This window comes from Prunus avium, chromosome 1 (assembly GCF_965620075.1).
Source record: "Prunus avium chromosome 1, drPruAviu1.hap1.1, whole genome shotgun sequence".
NCBI lineage: Eukaryota > Viridiplantae > Streptophyta > Magnoliopsida > Rosales > Rosaceae > Prunus > Prunus avium.
The window spans coordinates 41,435,312-41,462,146 of NC_142284.1; the positions used below are offsets into that span (position 1 = coordinate 41,435,312).

At 36.8% G+C, this 26,835-nt stretch overlaps 1 protein-coding gene, 1 long non-coding RNA gene and 2 pseudogenes across 2 annotated transcripts; 3 read left to right on the forward strand and 1 right to left on the reverse strand.

The window, feature by feature from the left end:
• The first annotated feature begins 3,228 nt into the window (after nt 1-3,228).
• On the forward strand, nt 3,229-7,610 carry LOC148297839 (uncharacterized; annotated as a pseudogene).
• Nucleotides 5,545-6,457, reverse strand: LOC148297840 (uncharacterized). Its single transcript, XR_015833079.1, has 2 exons — nt 6,405-6,457; nt 5,545-6,275 (listed from the first exon to the last, which is right to left on the reverse strand). It is a non-coding gene; the product is annotated as an uncharacterized LOC148297840 (long non-coding RNA).
• Nucleotides 7,611-14,706: 7,096 nt separating the features above from the next.
• LOC110751383 (cyclic dof factor 2-like) lies at nt 14,707-18,237 on the forward strand. The gene is made up of 2 exons (XM_021951842.2): nt 14,707-15,321; nt 16,551-18,237. The coding sequence occupies exons 1-2, from the start codon at nt 15,082-15,084 to the stop codon at nt 17,856-17,858; spliced, it is 1,548 nt and encodes a 515-aa protein (XP_021807534.1). The 5' UTR covers nt 14,707-15,081; the 3' UTR covers nt 17,859-18,237.
• Nucleotides 18,238-21,655: 3,418 nt separating this feature from the next.
• Nucleotides 21,656-22,253, forward strand: LOC110751348 (putative calcium-binding protein CML46 pseudogene; annotated as a pseudogene).
• Nucleotides 22,254-26,835: the final 4,582 nt, after the last annotated feature.

The following is a 26,835-nucleotide window of genomic DNA, read 5'->3' on the forward strand; positions in this document are numbered from 1 at the left end:
ACCATATGCCTTCCCGGGTTTTTGGATTCCGGACTCCGTTGTAGGCACTCGCCTATTATGGGCTCTTGCCCTCTGTTCAGATTCTTCCACCACGAATCTTTGGTTGTGTGGTGTTCGTTCATCTCCATAAAAATCAACATAGCAAACTTGATCCGTGTTCGCTCCGATGTGTTTTTGTGGGATATGCCACTCATCAAAAAAGATATCGGTGCTATCATCCCCCTACTCGCCGTATATAAGTTACTTTGGATGTCACTTTTAGGGAGTCCGAGATGTTCTTCCATGACCTAATGTCCAACTCACTGATTTAGGGGGAGATAGCGCAAACTTGGAGCTATCTCGAAAATGAAGAAATTCAAGACCGGAGCAAAATGATCGGTTGCATGGAACCAGCGACCGATCGCTTCGAAGCAATGAGCCATGTGATCCAATCTACCAAAAAACGATCGGTCGAGTTGAACCCAGTGACCAGTCTCTTCGAAGCAATGAGCAAGTTGAACCAATCTGCAGAAAAACGACTAGTCGAGTTGAACCCAACGACCAGTCACTTCGAAGCAGTGATCACGTTGATTTAATCTACCCAAAAACAACCGGCCAAGTCGAACCCAGTGACCAGTCACTTCAAAGCAGTGACTCTGACTTTTTACAGGATGCATAGACGATATTGATGAACAAGCTAAAGAACCCCCTCATTTCACAGTACCCACTGACCAATCTCTTGAGAATATTCCTGAGGTAAGTGCTCTTACTACATCTACAAATTTAGTTGATGACTTTGTTAGATATCAATTACCTTTTAGGCAGAACCGTGGAAAACCACCAACTCGATACTCCCCGGATAATGGCAAAACATCAAAGTATCCAATTGCAAACTATGTGTCCGCTCAGAAATTGTCTGAACCACTCAAGGGTTTTGTACATCAGTTATTTGCTATTCACATTCCAACCAAGGTGACTAAAGCATTGAAACAAGGTGACTTAAGCAGAGTAACTTCGACCATACTCTATTCTTAAAACACCAGGAAGGAAAGGTAACGGCTCTAATAATCTATGTTTATGATATGATTATTATTGGAAATGATAAGCAGGAAATCTCTCGGCTGCAAGACTACTTGACACAAGAGTTTGAAATGAAGAACCTCGGTGGACTCAAGTACTTCTTGGGCATTGAAGTTGCTCGATCGAAGCAAGACATATTTCTCTCAAAGAAAATATGTTCTGGATTTATTAGCAGAAACGGGAATGCTAGATTGCAAACCTGTGGAAACTCCAATTGTCCAAAATCACTATCTTGGAGAGTATCCTGATCAAGTGCCCACGAACAAAGAAATATATCAAAGATTAGTGGGACGATTGATTTACTTGTCACATACTAGACCAGACATTGCATATGTTGTGAGTGTTGTCAACCAATTCATGCATTGCCCAAGTGAAGACCATATGGATGTTGTTCTTCAAATTCTTAAATATTTAAAGTCGGCACCTGGGAAATGACTTATGTTTTCAAGAAATGATAATTTAAATATCAGTGGTTATACCGATGCAGATTGGGTAGGGAATCTACATCAAGGTACTTCACATTTGTGAGAGGAAACTTGGTTACTTGGAGAAGCAAAAAGCAGAATGTAGCTGCCTTATCCAGTGCAGAAGCCGAATTCAGAGGTATGACCAAAGGAATTTGCGAACTTCTTTGGTTAAAAAGATTGCTTACCGAGATAGGATATACACCTACATTTGTAACGGATCTGTATTGTGACAACAAGGCTACAATATCTATTGCACATAATCCGGTTCAACATGATCGCACCAAACATGTTGAAGTAGATAGACACTTCCTTAAACAGAAACTTGAGGCTAAAGAAATTCAGTGTCCCTTTGTCAAATCAGAGGATCAGTTGGCAAACATATTAACCAAGGCAGTTTTGAGTAAAACGTTCCACAATATACTAGGCAAGTTGGGCTTTGGCGACATCTATGCACCAACTTGAGGGAGAGTGCTGACTTATGTTGTGAAGGCATTAATGTGCCTTGAGCCTGTAGATGGACAATTGTCTTGAGTTTGCAGCTATTAATGTAGCAACCAGCTGCCTATTGTAATTAATGTATTCTCTCCATCTCTACTTGTATAAATATTCTGTTAGTAATACGAACTAAATCAAGTTGAAGAAACCAGAAAATCATTATGTTGTTCTCTCCATATTTTCCAAATTTTAACGTATAGTTCTACTACTGGCTCATCTTTGGCCAACATATTCAACTGGATTGGTGATGCCACGACACCGAGTTCTCCATAGTTGAGGAAATTCTGAGACTCCATAGATAAGGGATGCCTACACACAGGGACGGATCTACAGAAGAGCAAGGGTGGTCAAGTGACCCCTACAACCTCTGAAATCTGCCATTGAAGGGGAGAAAATTGACCCCTGCAAAGTGTTTGATGAAAGTCCCCAAAGAGCCACAGTATGCTTCTCCAGCGCGCTTCCTTTTTTTTTAATTTTTTTTATCCTCAACGTCAAAACGATGTCGTTCTACTAATGTTTTTTTATTATAAAAAAAAACTGGACAACGACGTCGTTTTGGCCCAGGTTTAAAAAATAAAAATAAAAATGGGCGCAGACTCTGTTTAACACAAAGAGCCCAATACCTCCCCTCTCCATATCAGTTTCAGCTCCATTTTTTCAAATGTCAAACCATAAATCCCCAAACCCCTAATCATATTGAACCAATTTTCACCCAATCTGACGAACGGCTTCCCTAATCCACCCATCCGGCACCGGCGACACCCTCAAAGTGGCGGTAACAAAGCAAAAAAATAAGCCCCAAATTCAATTTGATTTCAAAGGTGGATTTTTCATTTTCCATCAAATTTGAAAATATGTTATCTTAATTTCTAATCTCTTTATGCTTTAATTCAATAATAAATATTCTTATATGTTTTTTATTCTCTTGATTAGTTATTTTGTTGAGTTTTTATTTTGGTTAGTTAGTTTAAATAAATTAGGGCTTTTTAATAATTAGATTGTATATGATTTAGTTAGATTATATCTTGGTACATTGGATTAGTTTTTGTGTTTGTTAATTAATGAAGATTCTTATATATTATTGTTTTATTAGTTGTTGTGATTTTATTTTGGTTCGTTTGAATAATAGGGATTTGTTTAATAGATTGTATTTATATTTGTTAGTTTGTATGCTCTATTGATTATTTCTACCCATACATATACAGTTATGGAACGATATTTTAAGAGAAAGTTTTCATCAACTACTTCTAGTTCGGATAATGTGGGTAGTTCAAGTTTAAGAGATGTGGGTATTTTGAGAGATGTGGTAAATAGTTCGAAAGAAAGTGAGTTGCTATATGTCTTGGCTAATCTTCTTGCAGACCCTGGACTTCGGCCTCAATTGTTGGATTATGATCCTAACATTCGAGAAGAAATTTGAAGAGCATATCTACAAAAGGGTCTATGTCAACCTAAGGATCACACATTTCTACAAATCGATCTTTCAGGGTATGATCAACGCTTTAATGTCAAGTGGTTTGACGAGTTTGACTGGTTGGAGTACTGTATTAGTAAAGATGCTGCATTTTGCCTTTATTGTTATATCTTCAAATCCAATTTCAAAATTGGTCAAGGGTGTAGCTATGCCTTCACAGAGATGAGTTTTAGAAATTGGAAGAAGAAAGATAAAATTAGGCAACATATTGGAGGTGTTGGGGGTGTTCATAATCAATCTAGACAATAATGTGTGGATCTTATGAATCAAAAGCAACACATCCAAACAGTTTTGATAAAGCAATCAGACCAAGCTCGCATTGATTATCGTATTTGCTCGATAGCTTCTCTTGATTGTGTGAGATTTTTGTTGAAGCAAGGTCTTCCTTTTCGTGGCCGTGATGAGAGTGACACTTCAAATAACAAGGGGAATTTGTTTGTGCCTAATAAATCACGGCCATGAACTGACCGAAGGAATCCCTTTTTTGCGGCCCAAGCACTTCCTCGAGAAGCTAAAGCGCAGCGTTTCACCAAGGTGTTTTGCCTTCCTGAAAACAAAGGAAAAGTTGCCAAGGCATGATCATCTCAGCCTCGATTGTAAGCCGAGGCCGAGGCCGAGCAAAATCACGGCCAGAGATATCAGAATCAAATCATCACGTGATAGCAGGGTCTCATGCTTCATTTAATGAAGTAATGCCTCTGTTTATTGCAGCAACCCCACTGGCCACGAATAAGCATTTAATGCATGAGGGAAGGTGGGAAGTGACTGAAGTCAGGGTTTGGTGTTGCATTCCTAAAAGGACACAAATTAATGTGCAAACAACCAATTAAAAATACCCGCAAGTGCACGAATCTAATGAAGTATAGATTATGTAAGTACGGGGTCGATCCCACGAAGAACTTGTCGGCTCCCTATAAGTTCTAATTTGAGTACGTAAAGAACACTTAATTGACACACCACAAATACGCAAATGCAAAATGGAAACTAAAAATAAGTAAAGAAGTGCAAAAGAAATGAAACAACACAAGAAAACTAAAGAAAAACACAAACAGCATTTTCTATCGCCATTTTATCACATGTGAACAGTGCCGTGAACAGTGAACAGTGACATGAACAGTGCTGTGAACAGTGAACAGTGACGACCGGTCGCGTGAACAGTGACGACCGGTCGTTTTTCGGCAGAGTCGAAATTTCAATAAACGTGTGATGAGCGACCGGTCGTGAACAGTAACGACCGGTCGTTTTTGGGCAGATTCGTTTCTCTGTTTTTCAGTTTCGACCTCTGTCCAGTGTTTTGCCTATAACTTTCCAACCGTACGTCAAAAATTCACGTTCTTTATACGGTTGGATTCAGAACAGAAAATGCAAGAACACAACGCGGACCAAAAGTCCAAAACAATTACGGAAACAAATAAAATTCAGTATTAAAGACACACCACGTATCAAACACACAACTCACACACACATTGGGGGGGGTTTTGATTTGTTTCAAGTGACCTATTTCTATTGCATGAAAGTAAATGGACTTTGAATTTAAATGAGAAAGGCAGAGATGAAATATCAAAGAGTGGAATTAAAAAGTAACAAACACTAGGGTTTCGGAATCCACCCTAAACAATTCTACCCAAGTTCATGAATACTCAAGTGATGAACTCTAAACGTGTTGATGAAAATGTTCGCAATCAAGGCCATGGGTCGTGGCTCAAGACGCATTGATTCTCTCTAATATACGTAAAGTGCATGGTTCGTGCTACAATACTTGTGCCCTCCCCATAACCGAACCTAGGTATGGTTCGTACTTTGATTCAATTACAAGGAGAACCCATTAAGTTCAAAGAGAATATGAACATCACAAGAATCCTAATAGCATGGTGTTTACATTAGGTATTCAAGAAACCAATTCACATGGATGATTCTTACTTCATCCATTTATTGCTTAGAATAACATGAAGATACACATAATCCCAACAATCTCAAGAAGCATGCTTTCAAAGATGGCCAACCAAGGAAAAACACACATCAAGGATAGATTAATTTGGTGAATTGGAATTCATCAACAATATCTAGAAATTCATACACTCAAGTATCAAAACAATAAGGTAATCATGTTTAGGGCTTCAACCTAAGCCCTAGCTATAGAGTTTAGTTGCTCATACTTATTTCAAATACAAACTCAAAATGAAATTAGAAAGAGTTTACAGATTTTCAGAAAATGATGAAAGCTTCAAGATTATCAATGGTGGAAGTCTTCTTCTCCACTTTTCTTGGCTACACCTTGGCTTTCTCCAAGCTCCAAAAACTCTCCAAAATCTGCTCTCAATCTGTAGAATTCAGAATTGAATTGCTTTCCACGTTCAAAGGCTCCCTCCATATCTGATTGCCAATTGCTTTTGCTCCTTTTCCCATCTTTTCCTACTCACACTTTTAATATAAAACTCATTCTTTCTCTAAAGCTTTTGCCCATTGTCCCCTTGCCATTATGAAGCATTGACTCACAAAGATGCCAAATACTTCAGAAAATATCTCTTTTACAAAGGTAATTCCTTGTTACCAAGAGTTATGGTAACAAGAAAATCAAAATAACACAAAGGAGGTAAAAGCTGGCCAAGTTCGGATTTCCAGAGCTGTGGTAACATGCTGGATTGGTTGGATAGGCAATACTTGTCCAATGGAGCTCAAATTTGGATATGTTGTAGTTAACATCCATTGGAACAAGTCTCATGAAGATCATGACCTCATCCGAGCACCAGAGCATGTTGATCCCAGGCCAAGAAGTTGACCTACGAAAATGAACCAAAAACAGAATTTATAACTAATAACGCACTTTTAGCTCATTTTCATTCCAACCAAGGTAAAATCTAAGAAAACACAAAAATGAAGTAAAAAGCTATAAAATGTCAAGAACTAACTCAAAATAGTGGGTGAATAACATGAAAAATTATGTATAAAAATGAACCGAACATTTGGCGACAGGAAACAGAGTGATTAGACGTGGACATTCTCACAAGAATTTTTGCAGCTTGAGAGAGTAGGTCACCAGCCATCAGAGCAATAAATGCGTCTCCACGGCCAGAGGTGCAGAACCCACGATCAGGGTGGTGGCCAAGATTTACCAACAATTCAAAAAGATCTTGTAAATGCTTGTGCAACTGAAACTATTAAGAAGATCATTAACGATATGGATGGTGCCTTCTTTTCTTTATTAGTTGATGAATCACTTGATATATCAGTAAAAGAACAAATGGCGGTGGTGTTTCGTTATGTGGACAAAAAGGGAGATGTAATTGAAAGGTTTTATGAGATCTTTATTGAGAGCCACAAATGATTTGTCACAAGCATTACAAAGGAAATGCCAAGATATTGGGAATGCAATGTCCTTAGTTAAAGATTGCAAGGATGCACTACAAAATATGAGAGATAATGGATTTGAAGCCTTGCTTGATCAAGTATCTTCCTTTTGTGGCAAACATGATATTGAGGTTCCAAACATGGATGATGCATATGTAGCTAATTGGAGATCACATCGCAAAGCCCCTAGAATAACAAAAATCCATCATTATCGTGTGGACATCTTTATTCAAATCATTGAGTGGCAACTTGTGGAGTTAAATCATCGCTTTAGTGAGGTAAATACTAAGTTGCTTCTTTGTTTGGCATGTTTGAGTCCGAATGATTCATTCATAGCTTTTGACAAACAAAAGCTTCTTCGTTTTGCTCAATTTTATCCTCAAGAATTTACACCACGAGACCTCTTGGCACTTGAAGATCAACTTGGGATTTATATTCATCATATGCGTATGAGAAGTGATTTTTCTCAATTGAAAGGGATCGGTGGCCTTGCAAGAAAAATGGTGGAGAAAGGGTTGCATAGAACATTTAATTATGTCTATTTGCTTCTGACATTAGCCTTAACTTTACCGGTTGCAACTACTTCAGTGGAGAGAGCATTTTCTGCTATGAATGTTGTGAAAGGTCCACTTCGCAACCGAATGGGAGATCAATGGTCGAGTGATAGCTTATTTGTTTATATTGAAAAAGATGTATTTGTTTGTATTGATAATGAAACTATAATGGGACGTTTTCAGAATATGCAAACTCGTTGTGGACAATTGTAATGTGGTTTCTTCTATTAATTATGAATTATAAATTATCGTTTCATTTTTATGGGTTTATTTTTGTATATAAAGTTTTTACCCTTTTAGACGTTGATCCCTGCAAGGAAAATTCATGGATCTGTCCCTGCCTACACAAGTCATGAATCTCCACAGAAGAGCATAGGGAGTAAGAAGCTGAGCAACATTATGACCAGGCAGAACATAGGCATACTGAAATCGAACTCCGCTTAGGCCACCTAAAAGGTCACAATCCAATAGATGATCTCACATTATAGGAGAACAAGAGCACTTAGAAAGTTCATTTTTAATATAAGCTTTATTTTAAGACTAAATACACTAATGGAATCGGGAAATCTAGTGGATTTGAGATAAAGTTTATGGTCATGATTATATCTGTAATGCTGTATACCTCAGCGGTGAATACCAAATCTGTTTCCTCACTGTTAACATGTTCAATCTAACAAAAAACTATGCAAGATATGCACTAATCTCCAAGATATAAACCAATATGCTTGGTGATAATGTTGCCATTACAGATGCACAAGTTGAGTTTACAAATTTTAAACATAAAAAGCAAAAACTTAAGTTGTAATCTCGGTAATTCTTCAGGGGAAAACATAACAGAGTAGACTGTTGAAATATAAAAGAAACTTTTTTTAGTAACAAAATTAAAGTTGTGTTTTTTTTTTTCTAAACATGTTGCATAAGGAGCAGTAATTTCTAATATTCACTTTGACTAAAAGCAGAATTATAAATTCCATTTCCACCATCTTATATACAAAGCAAGCACAACAATTATACAACAATTGCAAGAAACCCATGATCAGTTTAGAACAGAGAATTCATTAACCAGACACAAAACACTTTCAAACAAGTAAAAGGAAAGGAATTGGTTTTGGGGTACCTAATAAGTTAAAAGGCTTTATGGTTGCAGTGGTTCTCAGGTAGTTCCCAAGTTCCAAATGTGCCACCAACTCAAAGCCCAAATGCACAAATTGAAGGAAGGAAATGCCTGTCATCTTCACCTGCTTTAGCCAAGGTGAAGGTGCGCAATGCGCGTGCTGCCGTTTCATCTTTCTTCTTTCAGCATTCTACTGAAACGACCCGTCGTACGTTTTTTCTTCTTTTCCTCCGCATCAAAACACACCCTTTCCTGTGTAGAAGACATGTAGAAACATAGGAACCACCTGTTATTTGGCTGCAACTATATATAATATCAAAGACAATTTGGATTTATTTTTTTCATTTCATTTACTATATTCTATATTTGCAAAGGGAATTCAGGATGCTGTTTTACCTCTAGTTGCAACTCTGAGCTGAGAAAAAGCATATAGTTAGTTCATTGCCTGAAGGAAGCTTTGCTACAAATGAACATGTTGGCTTACAATCATCTTAGAAATTCATGGTAAAACTTTTTGTACCAAGTGGAAATTAAGCAACTTCTGCAAATTTTTATTTTCATTTTTAAATAGAACAAAGGATGAGGCGAGATTAGCTATTCAGTATCGGTCATCAGATTTCCGAAAGCCCCTATCCATCCCCTTATCATAATTTTATTAACAGAAAAGAAACATAAAGAAATCATATTACTTAGGGTTCATAAATGGGGTAAAAAAAATCATATCTGACAAATCAGTGTATAAAATCGTCTGTGTCATGTTGCATTTAAAAAGAGACATCAATTTAGCTAAAAGAAGAAAGCCTTGATTAGATAAGATAATGCGTGTAAGCCGTCCATCCCTGACCTACCTGCAAGGTTTTGATATTTCTTGTCTCTAAACTCTGAGTGGTTTGCGTACACCAACAATATTCTCAAAGTCTCTAGCCTACCTGACTTTTACTAGCAATTTGTCAAATCTGCATTTCCATTTAAACTGGAGGCAAAGTCAAATATGTGGTACATAAAGCGTGAGCCCATCTCATCACAGCTATCTCTGCCATGCCAACACATCAAATTGTAGCCATGCTTTCCTTTTATTTTTAGTTTTGTTTTTGCTAACAGACTCTATTAAAAGAGAAAAATCCCAAGTCCAACCATCCATTGCCAAATGAGTGAAAGTTTAGCAGGAAAATTTTGAAGTCCAAAATCATCTCATCTGTTAATATTTTCAATATCTTTGAAAAACAAAGAACCCAATCAAAAGTAGAACAACTTATGTTGTCGAAGATAATATATATATATATATATATATCTCTCTCTATTGGAGAAAGATGGGGACTTTGAATTTCCAAGCAAAAGAGATTTTGACTTTTCGTACTTGGATTGGATGGAATCCTTTTATGTCGGCCAACAGAACAAGTTGTAGTAAGTTTTTTATTTTTTGAATACAAGCGATAGTGTAAATGACATGGGATGGGAGGGGATTTCACAACCTTCTATCACCCTTATAAAAATGCTATAATTGCTTAAAAGCCTAAAAGGTGGTTCAAATCCACTTGACCACCTTAATTCCACCTGTACACTGAGCCAGCCACTACTTCAAATATAAGAGCATGTCCACCCCAAAGGGCTAAGGCAAGGGCTAAGGCAAGGCAAGGGCTGCTACTATTCACATGAATAGTGGCAGCGTTGCATTTTTTGATTCCACCCCAAAAGGCTAGGGCAAGGGCAAATACTATTCATTGTACTTTATTTCCTATTTTTTTTATACTTTAAACCATTAATTTTGGTTGCCATGTGTCCATAATTTTTCGGATGAGATTTTCGGTTGCCACGTGTCTTATTTCAGATAAAATTTTCGGATATTTATTTTTTTAAAATTATAATCTCATATTTCAGATAAAATTTTCACCCTCTAAAATTGCGCCACGTGTCCCATGTCAGATAAGATTTTGAGATTTTTTTTTTTACAGATATAATCTCAAATTTCAAATAAGATTTTCACCCTCTAAAATTGCGCCACATGTCCCCTGTCAGATAAGATTTTCAGATTTTTTTTAAAAAAATTATAATATCATATTTCAGATAAGATTTTCACCCTATAAAATTGCGCCACGTGTCATCTTTATCTTCTAAATCCCTCTATAAAACTACACCCTCAACTCATACCTCACACACCATATCTTCTCTATTCTTTCATTTCTCAGATTTTACAAAACACTTTCTACTCTCAATGTCTAACCTGAGGAGGGTGTTGGAGAGGCAAGAGCGAGAAGAGGAAGAAATCAGGCGCAGACGTGCTGAAGAAGATCGTGAGGCCGATCAAGAGGAGGAAGAAATGGTTGTAGCGACGTGTATGCTTAATGAATCAAGGCAACACCACCGTCGTCGTGCCCCGAATGTGGACAAACGTAGGGAGTCTCGGGGTAAGAATCTCTTGGAAGATTACTTTATCCCAAATTCGTTATATCCTGTTTCTAAGTTTCGAGAGAGATATAGAATGCACCCACATTTGTTCCAAAAAATCATGCATGATATTTGTAATTACGACACATACTTCATTCAAAAGTATGATGCTCTTGGAGTTTTGGGTCTTCTCCCGGAGCAAAAACTTACAGCTGCTTTGCGGATGCTTGCTTATGGGGCATCTGCAGAGCAAGTGGATGAGATTGCAAGGATGGGAAAATCAACTATCCTAGAGTGCTTGGTGAGATTTTGTGATGCAATAGAAAATCTCTACACGAGGGAGTACCTTCGCAAACCTACGCCTAGGGACCTCCAAAGGCTTCTACAAAAAGCTGAGACTCGAGGTTTCCCAGGAATGATTGGAAGCATCGATTGCATGCACTGGTAGTGGAAGAATTGCCCAACTGCCTAGCAAGGAGACTATGGGAATCGAAAGGGCCAAAAAAGTATAATTCTAGAGGCCGTAGCTTCATTCGACACTTGGGTTTGGCATGCATTCTTCGGAGTTGCCGGATCTCAGAATGACCTCAATGTGCTTGGTCAATCCCCGGTATTCAACGATGTATTGCGAGGTCATTCCCCCCAGATCACGTACCAAATCAACAATATCATATACTCTGGTGCGTACTACCTTGCCGACAGAATTTATCCTAGGTGGACGACATTTGTGAAAACAATTCCGAATCCCCAATCCGAGAAGGAAAAAAGCTTTGCTGCCTTTCAAGAAGGTTACAGGAAAGACGTGGAAAGGTGTTTCGGTATCTTGTAAGCTCGTTGGGGTATTATTAGGGGTGCTGCTCGGATGTTTGATGAGGAGGTGCTGCGGAGCATTATGATGACTTGCATCATCCTCCACAACATGATTGTGGAGGATGAGTTTGATTATACTGCTGCAGATGTGTTCGAACCGGATCCCATGAACACGGCCTTGACAAAAATTTATGAAAGGCCGGTGGGACCAAATGGACATCCATTGGAGCACGAACCGTTACTTCGGGATGGTCGATTCAACAACCCCATGATTGATCGTTACCAAGAAATGCAATCTTCGTATGTTCACAAGAGGCGTCAAGTTGACTTGGTCGAGCACTTGTGGGAGATGAAAGGCAATCACAATGGATGAAGTCAAGATTAATGCCTTGTTTTGTATGTGGTGTGTTTGGAATTATGTTTTGTTTTTAATTATGTTTTATTTTGTGTGTGGTGTGTTTGGAATTATGCTTTGTTTTGTGTGTTGTTTGGAATAAAATAAGGTTTATTTTTAATTAAACTTTGTTTGCATTTACAAAAGGCTAGGGCAAGGGCAAGAAAAAAAAAAGAATATGCAACAAAATATAAACAATTTAGAAATGCATGAAATAAAATGATTATGCAAGAAAAAAATAAATATGGAAGAAAATATAAACAACTTACAAATGTAAGAAAAAAAAATGATTGCATTTTACAAATATTGGAAGGAGAAGAGTTTGTATGAGGATTTGATGTGGAAAGTGAATAAATTTGTTGTGTATTTATAGGGAAAACATCCATAATTTTTTAGATTTTTTTTTTAAAAAATTTGAATTTTGTTCGATTTTTTTTTTTTTTGCTCGCTGACGTCAGCGTGACATCACCGCTGACATCACCGCCTTCGGGCTGAAGCCCAGGCAAGATCTGCCCTTGGGCTTGCCCGGGCTGATTTTTCTGCGCTGGAGGTCCATTTTGAGCTGGGGGGGTCTGTTGCCCTGGCAAAATGGGCTGCGGTGGACATGCTCTAAGAATAATATAATAATATATTGGTATAAGATTCAATGCATCTCTATAAAATGGCAACCACAAATAATATAATGTAATTCTACACAAACTACGTATTTGCTTATGTGTCTTTGTGTTTGTGCTTTTTCTAATTTTGGGTTTGCAAGTAATAGAACTTTTTCTTGACAACAACAACAAAAGAGACACATCAAAAAATTTATTATAAAAATGAAAACAAACCCAATGCATTAATAAAATGCAGGCAATTCCAGACTTATTTCGTTTTAGAGCTGAAAAGTTTTAATTTATTTTGGTGAAAATGTTGGGAAATTGACAAACAATATCTACAAAGTTCTAATTGATTCACGGAATGAATTTAATGGGAAATTACTTCTCATGCCATTTTTCAAGGGATGGGAAATGAAATATTCTTTTCCCACATTTGGTAATGCCGAGGAAATGAAATTCAAGTTGGGAGGAAAGCTTTACTTTCCCCCTACTTTCTCATGTGTCAGGCAACCATTTTCCATATCTAAACTTACCAAACATGGAAAAATAATTTATTTCCATCTCCAAACTCCATTTCCCATGAATCAAACGAGGCAAGAGTTTCATTCCAAGTGCTCTGACAACCCGCATGTGTTCACAAATGCTACAGATGATTACATCCCACACAACAGAATAATTGTGTTAAATGATGTAATAAATAAATATATGACGGCATCAAAACCAAATAATACAATTTTGTTAGCTAAAAAAAGAAATCTCTATTACAAATTTGGAGAGCCACAAACAGGAATAGGATTTTCTGTGTCGACAGACTGAGAGAGAAAGTGCCATCAGCTTGGAACTACGGAATGAACGGCGGTGATGATCAAATGACCTTTTCAGTACGCTTTTTGCAGGTGGGCCCCCCAACCTCCCTACTTTCAATGTTCAATTGCGGTGACCTCGCGGGTCCACCTGCCACGTGTTTTCTACTGCAAGCGACCTTTGTCACAAACACACCTAATAACTTCCCACAGCTGGCAAGGACAATTCCGAGCGTTGCTCTGCTCCAAAAAGGTTCACAATAATTTAACAATAAACTATTTTTCATTAAAAAAAAATTAAAACAAGAAACTAGGACAATTTTCGAAAAGGAAAAGAAGTAATTTTACAGGCTAATTCTTTTCAAGTGTCGGAAAGTGTTTGATACCAATTGTTTTTCCAAAGATAAAGTATGTGTGTAGAATTTCATAGACATTTTCTTTCCCTTGTACTTTTTTGAATAGAAAAATATATCCACACTATTATCAAACCAAATTCAAACATGCTAACTTGCACGCTTCCATATCATTTACAATTTGCCTACATTTTTCATATTGGGGATTGGGATTAGATTTGAGACACTTTTCAATATACTAGAGAGAAATACTATTAAATTAATAAGTTTGACATGGTAATATTTCATTTGGTAAGTGTAGTAGAGAAATTTCACAAATACCCGAATGCTTTTATTAAATTACTTTCCAAATTGGCAAAGTTCATTACTTACCAGTCATAGTAGTATTTATGAAATTTCATAAATTTAACGCGCTGCATCAATGATAGTGAGTATTTATGAGTCTCGTTCATTTTTTAGGGAAGCTCGACATCAAACCTCCACAATTAATAGTAAGTATTTACGAGTTTTGTTGTCTTCTACTCAAGTCTGACACACAGTATAACTGTAAAGGGATTTGAAAAAGTTCTTCTTTAGCAGCTAACAAAATTTTCTAGGGAAGTTCGACTTCAAACTTTCACAATTAATACTAAGTATTTACGAGTCTCGCTTGTCTTCTACAAAAGCATGACACGTAATGTAAATGTATAGGGATTTGAAAAAGTTCTTCTCCTTTTGCAACTAACAAAAAGAATTTCAAGAGTACTTATCCAAACAATTTATTTTGTTGTAAATTATTTAAGTTTGGAGAAGGCAGGCAGGTGAAGGCGAAAGAGGAAGGAGTAATTGTGGGGGGGAAAAGGGTGAAATGGAGTGGAGGGGGGGGTTTTGCTGACATGGAAGGGAAAAAAGAGAGGACAAAAGAAAGCACTATCTTTTGAAGAATTGTGGGGGAATCCAACAGCGCGAAAGATCTCAAAGGCCACATACAACTTGTGGCTCACAAATCTCCCCCTTTGATGATGTGGCATTCCCCACCTCGTTAAACCCCACTACCATTTCACCCTTCTGTTCTCAAAACTCCTCTTCCTCCCCCCTCCCTCCTCCTCGATCAAACTCAAAAACCACACCAACTACAACAACATACGCAAACACCCAATCCACTTGGAACTCTGTGTCTTTGTGTCTTTCTTCGTTTCAAACACAAAGAGAGACTCTTTTATTGGGTTTTAATCAAAATTACTAGAATGTCTTCCGAGAGTGAAGGCCCCACGATAAAGCTCTTTGGAAAGACCATACCTTTGGCTTTGGCGCCACTGAACCATGAGGCTTCTTCCGCCATTGATGAGTCTTGTGGAGCTGTTGATTCTGATATTGCTGCCACTGCTTGTGGTGGTGGTGTTGAAGACTATTCTGATGACAAGCAAAAGCTTTCTTCTTCAGCTACTACTAATTCGCTTGAAGGGAACTCAACGAGAGTGGACAAGGTATGTTTGAGTTTCAATTATTTTCTATGAAAAGTTGCTGCTTTTTTTATATTCTAAGAACAACCCATCATTTATCAGAAGCTCAGAATTGTAAATGGGTTGATTTTACTATGGAGTTTGTGATTTTGGGATCTGATCTCACAATTGAAATAATTAATCATCCCTGATTGTTTGTAGTTCTTTAATCAAGATTGTCAATTTGGCCAGTGTTATTCTTGTGTTTTTCTGTCCTCTTGGTTATCTTGAGGCTGTCTATTTTGTGGTCATTGTGGGACTTGAGGATTACGTCATGATATTCGGATGCTGTATTTCAAGGATGTGTTGGATTTACGAGCCTTTTTCTGGATTTAGTTTGATTCTGTTCAAGATTTCCAAAATTGGGTTTTTTTTCAATATGATTAGTTGCACAAGTTTAAAGCTTTTTTGGTGAACATTTTAATCATTAAGTTCTCGTTGAGGATTAAAAGCTGTTTTAATGGTTTGGAGAGGGAACCAGAAAGCATGGATTAGAAAAAGCTTAACTTTTTAACACTGCACTTTAGCAGTAATTATGCTTTTGGTTATGGGACTTTTTCCATGGATTGATTTGCTTACTCTGTTTTTTCTCAGAAGCATTTATCCATTTATGTCAAATTTGTAGATTGACATGGCTGGCAAAAAATTTAGAGAGAAGAGAAAAGCGTTTTCTAGAATTTTCTTCATTTTGGTCAGGATTGAATTACTCTTGTCAGTTCAACAGCTTCTGATACTTCCCAGATGTGCTTTTGGTTTTTCTGCAGTGATATAAATGTTTTCCCCACAAGCCTGTTCTACCTTTTCTTTCTGAACAAACTTTTCTGTTTTGTTCAGTTTTCTATAACAACTCGTTTTCTTTTCTTTGGCTCCCTTCTTATCTACTTTTAATTCCCCTTGATGTGTTAGTAAATGGTAAAGTTTCTGAATAATAATAGAAGTTTATATGTATCGACACATGAAAGCTGATTGCTGTCTAAAATGGCTATCTACAAAGTTTCATAAATCAATGTATTAGCTGGTGTGCCCTCAACAATCTGTCTATCAGTAAGGAATAAGGATTATACATCAGACGAGATTTTTCATCTACTTTTATTCTTCTTTAGTTCTTTATGTTTTTAAGTCTAGTTCAGAGTTCCCTACATACTTTTGTTTCAATTTACTGAAAAAACAGCTGCAGCACTTTTCTGATCAGACCTTTTTGTTTGAAATATTAGGAAACAATATCAGAGAAGGAACTCACAGCTGAGAAGCAGGAAGATGATACGTCAGAGCAAATCACAGAAGACTTAAAAGCTCCTACAACATCATCTGGAATTAGCGAGAATCCAAAAACGCCATCAGTTGATAGAGAAACTTCATCTCTGAAATCCTCTAATAATGGAGACCAGAGTGAGGCCAGTTGCTCACAAGAAAAGACTCTAAAGAAGCCAGACAAGATACTTCCATGTCCTCGATGTAATAGCATGGACACCAAGTTCTGTTATTATAATAATTACAATGTCAACCAGCCTCGCCATTTCTGCAAGAACTGTCAGAGATACTGGACTGCTGGAGGAATCATGAGGAATGTGCCTGTGGGTGCTGGTCGTCGCAAGAATAAAAACTCTTCAGCTTCACAATATCGTCACATGTTAATGTCAGATGCTCTGCAAACAGCTCGTGCTAGTGCTGCAAATGGTGCACACAACACTACTTTGGGAAGCAATGGAACTGTCCTTACCTTTGGTTCGGATTCTCCTCTTTGTGAATCAATGGCTTCTGTATTGAACCTTGCAGAGCAAGCACAAAATTGTACTCAAAGTGGGTTCCATAGGCCTGAACAAAGAATTGGGGTTTCTTCCATACCAGGAGATAATAGGGATGCCCACTCAAGTGGATCTTCTATTACAGCTTCAAATTCATCAGAGAGGGGAGGCAAAGTTGGTTTAGAAGAGCCAGCGATTAAAAGCTGTCAAAGCTTCCCTCCTCAAGTACCATGCTTTCCAGGCTCCCCTTGGCCTTATCCATGGAACTCAGCTCAGTGGCCCTCTGGAATGCCTCCACCTCCTTTCTGCCATTCAGGCTTTCCAATATCATTCTACCCTGCACCACCATATTGGGGCTGCACTGTGCCGGACTCTTGGAATTTACCAAGTCTCTCCTCACCATCCTCTACTCTTAGCTACTGTGCTACAAGCTCTGGTCCAAATTCTCCAACCTTAGGGAAACATTCGAGAGATGGGGACATTCTTAATCCAGCCAGCTCCCAGAACGAAGATCACGTGAAGGACAACACTTCAGATAGATGTGTTTGGATTCCAAAAACATTAAGGATTGATGATCCAAGTGAAGCAGCAAAGAGCTCCATATGGGCAACATTAGGCATTAAGAATGAAAAGGGAAATTGTACTAATGAGGGAGGTCTCTTCCAGGCATTTCAATCAAAGGGAGACGAGAAAAATCATGTGGTTGAAGCATCTCCAGTGCTGCAAGCCAATCCTGCAGCCTTGTCCCGGTCACTGAACTTCCATGAGAGAACATGATCACAGCTGAAGTTAGAGTTGTGAACTTTCACAAGGTGATGGGAGGGAGTTTACCTCCCTGCCACCTTTTGCTGCTGACAAATTTTACCATAAGCCAATATTGTTGATCACCCTTGGTGCTGGAACTTCTTTCCTAGAAGTTACAGCATACAACCGATAATCACTTTGTAGGAGAGCAAAGCTGTTTCTGACTAGATCATATAGACTTCTTATTTTTGGGTTAAATCTGTGTAACATTATGGACAGGTATTTTTTATTTTCACCTTAGGTAGATGGTTCAGCAAGTGTTTGTATACATACTTATGTGAGGTAGCATAAGATAGCTAATAAAAAGATGCATCAAAATCCAACATTTGTTGAATAAACTTCATTTTTCTCATATGCTTTCTGTAGCTGCTACAATGGAACATGTTTGTCTCTTGTTTTGTTTTTGACCAAACCATGGAGACTACAATGACATAGATTTTCTATTTTCAGTGTTTAGAATTTTAAAATGTAAGAAAGCTAGTGGGGAATTAGTTTAGAAAACTGAGGATTCAAAAGATATTATAAAGAAAAGTCTTTGTTGTAGGCCCCAAATTGTGGAGATAAGCTTTGAACTAGTGTCAATACGCGAGGCATCTATCTCTTTCAAAAACAAACGAATCCAAATTTGTAAAATACCAAAAAGTGTAATCACTCTGAGCCAAGTATATCCACAAACACAAAAAGTGGCTTTTCCTTTTTCTAGCTATTTCACTTTCTTGGATAATATTTCAAAATCACACTCCATTTATGTATGCGTCTCTCATCCATCCTCCAACCGCAACATTCAGATATTTCCTTGTCTTTGTTGTCACTAGCAGCCCACAATTTCTCCACAAAATTAGTTGTTGTGGGACCCATGCATGTGATTCCAACACAAAAAATTTAGAATTTTCACATATATACTTCTATGTGGACATTCAAATGAACTTATTATTATGTGGGCATTATTGAACGTTCAAACGTTATTATCGTGTGAATGTCATTGTAGACAGAAAGTAAAGCAGGGAGGGATAGTAGAAAATAAATGATATATGCATAGTACTAACGTCCAGACGTCAGCATAGGAAAATATCTGTGTAAGTATTTATCACATACTAAGAAACACAAACAATAGAAAATCATAATATCCTGATTTTAGCATTTATCGGTCAGTAATATATGTGACATTCATCCAAATATCCATGAAAACTCATGTGGTCCTCGTCTGTTGCATGCTAATATCCAACCTTTCAAGCAACCAAAGTAAAGTTAACATCAAACCTTGCTCATTATTATGCTCTTTATTGGTTTTCGTATGATTTTTCATTATTATGTGCCAATTGGTTATCCTTTGATTTTTTTTTAGAATTAAAAAAGATAATGAATAGTTGTGTTCCATAAAAATAAAACTCATTATCTGATTTTGTTTTTAAATTTAATTTTTTTTTTAATATGAAAAAAATGCAAATTTACCATATTATCCTCATTTAATTAATAATTTCAATTCTTCATGTTTGCATTACCCAATGGTATTTTTCGGTACTTTAAATATTTCACCAGCCTTTTACTTTATATATAGATACAAGATAATACCGAAAAAGGTTGCCTGAGTTGAAAACAATTTTTCGTTTTTTTTTTTTTTTATGTTTGTTTGAATAGAAAAGTTCTCCCAGACCTATGAACAACCTTACTTAGTCCCTGTCCAAAATTGTTTTCGTAAGAAAAAGGCAATTAAGAAAAATATGTTCTTCTTTAAAGAAAGAAAAAAACTGTAGTGAGGAAAAGCCTAGTCTAACTTTTTTCCGTTAAAAGAGCTTTTAATTCTTAATAATGTGTACTTTGTCAATCTTTTCAATGTTATCTTAATATATGGCATGCATGCCTAGCAATATATCATTAAAAGACTCTATCCCTTCGGGAAGCTTAAGCTTTAAGGTGTTACATTTATTCATTGATAAGGACTTCAACTAAAAACCTAGTTAGAACAACTCCAATTAATCTCCAACACATTTCCATCTTAGAGTTTCAGAAAAACAATTTTCAAAGACACCACCAAAACCCACTTTGCTTTCATTTTATTTGTTTTTTTTTGTTTTTTTTATTTTGTATTTTTTGGTGTTTAAATGCACATGAGTCTGACATGTCGTTTTTTTATGATGCATCATGCCTCGTTATTAGGTGAGAGTTCCTGTGTTGTGCCCTAGGTGAAATGGTGGGCGCAATTTTATCATGAGATGTTGAATTTTAGTTTATGGCACGACTTTGTATGACAAGGTTCAATTGGGATGGATGGATGACTGAGTGACATGATGAAACCTATCATATTATTTCCACTAAATTATGTTGGAGAGTAAGTGCTTGGAAAAAGTTTCAGAAGAAAGGTTCCTTTCATGGGAAAAAGTGGGGAATGCACCTTTTGGAGTTCCATCCAAAAACCAAAAGCTAGATGGAACTTTGATTGCTTGTTACCATACATCTACTTTTCTTATTTTAGGTAGTGGGAAAAGACTCCAACTGAAGATAAGTTAAAAAAAACAACATTGTAAGACATTCACTCTAGATAAATCAAAACCCAAAAAGGGTAATCAGTCTTTGTTTTTTATAAAAATGATATTCTATTTTAATTTAATCTCAATTATAGAGAATCGGGTGCAAAATGAGGAGCACATCCACTCTAACCAACTTGATTAAACAATGTCTTCTTATTAATTACTGTTAATATTTGTTCTTAACATTACACATTTTGTAATTAATTAGTTACCATTTACAAATTGAGAGTGGAAAAACTAAAAACCAAGAGAAATTAATAACAATGATGGGCTTTAAAGCTTTCATGCCCGATCCGAGTTTGAAGTTGGGCCCGAATTATCTAGCACACCTTAAGACCTTGTTTCTGCTTTATCCATGGATCAATAAACTCAACTCAATTGAGTTGCCTTTGTTTTCTTAGGATTCTTTTATTCGATATTAGAAATCAAGCCAATGAAAAGTCCATAATCCATTAAGTTGGAAATTTGTTTCGTTTGGGTCCGAAAGATCCAGGAACAAATAGGAAGGATCTGAAGGTGAGGAAATTGGACATATATAGGCCCTCAGAAGGCCCCCAAAGTGCCACAACACAAAGTCTACAAGGGGAGGGGACCTCTTGTGAATTATTATGATGTAAATTATGAGCATAAAGTCATTGGTTTAAACTGCGTTGTTTCTTACGCACAAGAAGAAAAAAAAAGGTTGTCCCTCCCAATTTCCTGGAAGTTTCAGAATGTTCTTGGAATTCCCCAGGAGAAATAACAGTCGGTCGCGCGCTCACATGTCAAGTTTTGGAAACTTCCAAAAGCCAAGCACTTTGGAGAAAACTAAAATAATTATATATGGATGCATCATGCATGTGATGTGAACCTTTAGCTTGGCTTGGAAGCTGTTTTTTTCTCTTTGCATGACCCTATGAGGAAACCAGTAGAAAGAAGATTTGGTCTGGACTGGAGGAACCAAAGCGGTCATCAATCTTTGTTTGAAAATTATAACTTTATTAAAATATAAAACCTCTTTCTCTTAGAAAGTCTCTAGTCCTAGAGTCCTTTTCCTACTAGGAATAGGAGTGGCTTTTCTGTTTTAGTCAGTCTGTTCGAATTAATTCTTGTGCATCCATCCATCGTCTTCCAGGAAAACTAGTGGTGACTTGACACAGAAGTTAAAGACGTTGACGCTTCAAACACAAGGCAATTGCTTTTTCTCATCAATATAACAGTGTCGAAGCCTTGGTTGTACTTAAGATACAAAGCCCCATACTTTTTCTCTGCATTAATATTATCAACTTATCCATGGAGGACGTACAGAACTTTCTCCAACCCCTTGTGAAATTTGTCTCCACCAGATGGAAGGTTTGGACCAAAACACACAGCCTCAGTTCTGAATTACCACCAACCCATGAGCCTCTCTTTGGCAACAACAAGGCACACGATGAAACAGAACTAAGCAGAGAAGAAGTAGATATGGTGATAGGCCGGCTAGGAATGTGTTATGAACATGAGGCAGAGGGAGACAATATTGGAAAGAGGGTTGGCGCAGAGGAGCTTTGGAGACTGTTCGATGAGGAGGAGCCCAGCCTGGAGGAGGTGAAGGAAGCCTTTGATGTGTTTGATGAGAACAGAGATGGGTTTATAGATGCAGCAGAGGTACAAAGAGTTTTAAGCAATTTCGGTTTCAAGGATGCATTCGGATTGGACGAATGCCAGAGGATGATTAATGCAGCAGATATGAACCAAGATGGAGTGATTGATTTTGATGAGTTTGTGAAACATATGGAGAACAGCTTTTGTTGACATCTTAATTAATTCCTGTTATTTTAGAGTCCGTATTTTGTGTTGTTTCCTTATAAAATAATAATTATTGGAATTTTGGTTACTCATCTTATTATTTTCTTGTTGTCCTTAGAAAATAAGGCCATATTTGGTATCCTACTCAAAAAAAGTAAACTAAAAAATTATGATTATTTTTTAAAACATGAGTTTTCAAATAGTGATTTTAAGATCTAAAAACTTGTTTGGTATTGAACTCCAAACTATTTTTAAGATCTAAAAATAAAAATAAATTAAAAATCAAAAAAATCAGAAACCTTAATCCCCAAATTAAAATTAACAAAAGAAAAGGAAAAAGATGTGCGGCATAAACCCTATCAATTTTGGTGGTGTGCAACAACTCCCCGACGCCGCTTGAACTTGCTTCGATGGTTTTGGTGGTTATTGGTTCACAAAGACAAGCCCAATTGGGTGCCATATGAGTGAGAGAGAGAGAGAGAGAGAGAGAGAGAGAGAGAGAGAGAGAGAGAGAGAGATTTGGGATAGGATATGGCAATACATCCCCTTCCTCGCCCCCATCCCCGATAATAATTTTCAGGGAATCCCCGTCCCCGTCAAGGAGCTTTCTCCCAAACCCGCATCGAATAGGGGTGGTCACAGTCCGATTCGGGCCCATTTTTGCCTCATATTAGCATCGAAACTGGTACTATTTATCTGGTTTGGTTCGGTCTGATTTTAATAAATAAAAAATTATAAAACTATTCGATTTGGGTTGAACCAATTTCGGTCCGATTTCGGTCTTGTTCGGTTTTGAACCAGTTTTTTTTTCTTTTCAAATTACTCTTTTTTTTAAAATACAAATTTCAACTGAAATTTTATTTTTTTGGCTTGAAAATTAACAAATTATCCAATTTCATACAAAATAAATATTGGGGCTAGAAAAGAGAGTTGTTTTGAAATTGAGCTTAGGTAAATATTAGTTATGACATTAAAAATATAGCATTGGATATACATAAATATTAAAATTATATATATATTTAATTTGGCAGGTCCAGTTTGGCCCGGTTTGGTTTGTTGGGGTATAGAACAGGAATGAGAACCGGTTAGAATTGGTTCGGTTCGTTTTTTAAATTGGGTTTGACTTTTTGGTCAACACGATTTTTTCCGCTCCAGTTTGGTTATCAGTTGATCGGTTCTTCAATTCCAATGCCCACCCCTAGCCCTGAATCCCCGATTTTTTTTTCCTTAAGATTGCCCTTATTCTTTTCCTCTTTCTTCACCGTCCTAACCATCTTGTCATCTGCTTCTTAAAGCCACCATCTATCATGACGGGTTCGGGGATAGGGATAACAATACCATCTCCGTCTTGGAACCAATCGGGGATTTTTAAAATTCTGGGATCCCCGTACCCATTCTCGATTTTTCCCCGAAATATCCCCCCATTAGGGTCGGGGACCCGATTGGAATTTTTGCCATCCCAAGAGAGAGAGAGAGAACAACAAACAACCTATATAACTTAACTTTTTTTATTTTTAATAATGGGGTGTTTTTGAATTCTTTTTTGGGTTTGAGTTTTTAAAAAAGGGCCTACCAAATAAGGTTTTTTGAACTTAAAATTTGTTATTGAGTTTATAGAAAATTTGGCATAAGTCCAATTATGATGAGAGATTTTGGGTGCAATCCACGCAGAAATTGTTGTTGATCCAAGTCCTTTGACTTTTGCGCCATATAAGATTACATGCCTATTTCAATTTATTGATATTTTCTTTTTTTTTTCTTTTTTTTTTGGTTCCAGTTATGCACCTAAAACATAAATAAGGTAAATTATGAATTCCTAAAACTGGTAAGTTATTGATTTGTAGGATATTAATTATCATATTTGATTTTAATTTAATTGCAAATCTATTTATTGAATTCTGAAATTTTCCCAAGGTATACCGACATCAAAATTTGTAATAAGAGTTCATAAAAACTTCATACCTTAACAATAGGTAAGGTACCTATGCATACAACTCGTATGCTGCAGGTAATTAAACCCATAAATTACATATAGTCCAGGTAATTAAATCCATAAATTACCTCTAGTCTAGGTAGTTATACCCTCTAGCCCAGCTAATTGAACTCATATAATATCTTGGTATGGATCTTTAAACCCAACTGAGATAAAAATCCATACAAAATTTCTTTGGAAAAAAAAAAACACACTATTATATGGAAGACATGTACGTATGTATATAAATATGAACCTCCAGAAAAAACTGCTTAAGAAAACTCAAGAAAAAAACACTTACCTGTAAGGCAGGTACGTATATACCTGTATGTATTAACATTATTTACCTATATGTCAGGTACATAATTTAATGTGGGTACTTGTCTGATCGATTGATATAATATGTGAGTCTTTACTTTTTATTGATTAAATTGTATTTTATCTATATATTAGGAATATTATCAAGGAAAAAAAATTCAAAATTCAAAATTTGGAATTCAATTTCAAGGAAATAATGCATTAAATTTAGATTTTCAATGTGTTTTCTTTATTTACCTTAAAGGGTAAAATCGACACAACAAAAAAGTAATAAATGTCAAATGACCTACATCTAAAACCAAAAACACGAGGACTAGACCCAATGACAGCTAATCATTTTGGACTTAGATTTAAGATCCCCTTGAGCTTATAAAATTGGATCCAAATAGGATACTAAACGGGCCCTAATTGTTTCCCTATTCTTAAAGAATTTGTTTTCAATTGTTAGTATATAGAGGCCACTTCTCATCATCAATTCTTTCCTTGTTCTTTTGTTCTTTGTTCCGCCTTTTGTTTCTGTTTCAAAGTTATAGTCATGTCCAGTTTTAACTCTAATAAGAAACTTTGTCGTAGGACCCTGGCTGTCAACTTCAGAAGTGGGGGATGGGCAAGTCTTCCAGTGCTCGTCTTTTTTATTATGGATAAGTTATTAGAACCATTGGCCGACCCAATGAAGGACTACTGTGGGCACTTGCCCACACTTACAAAAAAGTTGCAGCTGTATAATCCTACCCAAACTTTTTTTTTTTTTTTTTAGGTCCTTCTTAAGTGGAGCCTCAACATGGCCCATCCAATACATACACTTTAAGCCCAAAGCTTATATTAAAAAAGAAAAACCCTATGTTATAAAAGAAGAATAGAGATCCCACCAAGTTCACTCATTCTGTAATTTTGTGGAGAACTCAGCCACCAAGTTCACTTTAAGCCCAAATATTTTTTATTTGGCTATATATCGGTTGGATTTTTTTTAAGCCCCCGATGAACGAAAGTCTGGGTCCGCCACTGATTAGAACCCATTGACCATGTTCGTTTTGCTGCCCGTTTGCAAGCAATGGCATTCTATGTCCAAACTCTATAATCATGCAACGCAGCGGTGACGTAATAAACAACTTCCCCTCATGCTCTTGATCCCGAACAACGACGGCGACCGAGGAAGAGTGTTGTACAACATTTCTGAAGGAATAATCTACACCAATATTGAATTGCAAGTGTTGTGGCTTTAGCCGTGGTTGTTTGGCCACAGTAGATCCAACAACAGACCAAGGTCTGATCATAGCACTCAGTAACCGTTTCACCAAAGCAAAGCCCATTCTTCTCCCTCCCTTTATAGGCCGTGTCAGAGAATATGAAAGCTCCTACTACGAGCATTATGTTCGTAAGGTTATCTTGTGCACTGATCCCGCTCTTAATCCGAAGAATTATGTGGTTGTAGCACTTTACTATAGCTGGTTTCGGTTAGTTTTCATCAAGGCAGGGCAAAGCTCTTGAACTTACCTCAAGGATGGATGTTTATATGGTGATGTTATATTTAAAAAAAATAAAGTATACGCAGTTAGACAACTTGGAGTGATTTGGTCAATTGATGTTTGTAGCAATGATATTAAAAACTCTTCACAGCTAAAGCTACTCACACATCCAGAGCCATTCCAAGATTATGGTTTTCATGCATATCATGTGGAATCAACTAAGGGAGACTTATTGCATATCCTAAGAAATTATGCGCTAACAGACGTTTTTTTAAAGCATAATAATAGGCGGACTACGGAGGTTTACAAGTGGGTGTTCGACGATGAAGATGGATCCATTGGGCACAAGGTTGAGTTGAAAAGCATTGGAGATGAGCCTCTATTTGTGGGCGACAATGATTCAATCTCTGTTTTAGCTTCAAAGTTTCCTGGATGCCAGTCAAATTCCATACATTACACTGATAATTACATATCAGGTTATCCTACGTTCAATTGTGACCAAGCATATGATATGGGTATCTTCAATTTGGAGGACGGAACTATCACACAACCTTACCCTCTACGTACTAATTCTCAGAGAGCTATTTGGGTTGTGCCACCCTTTCATGGACTATGTTAGCTTCTAGTTCATCTTACAATTCATGGCTTGTCCCTCGATTAGTTACAATGTTTTCGGAGGTTTCTCCTTTATTTATGTGTTGTACAATTATAACTCTTTGCTTTTAGTGTTGTTTGATGAACTATGTTGGCTTCTAACTCATCTTACAATTAATAGAAGTTGTGTTTTCGGAATTTTAATTTAAATGACGGATAAGCTAATGCATTTTAAAAAGTGTTTTAACTAATTCACATATTTAAACCATGTATGTTTAAATGTTGTCAGAAGTTGTTTGATGCAT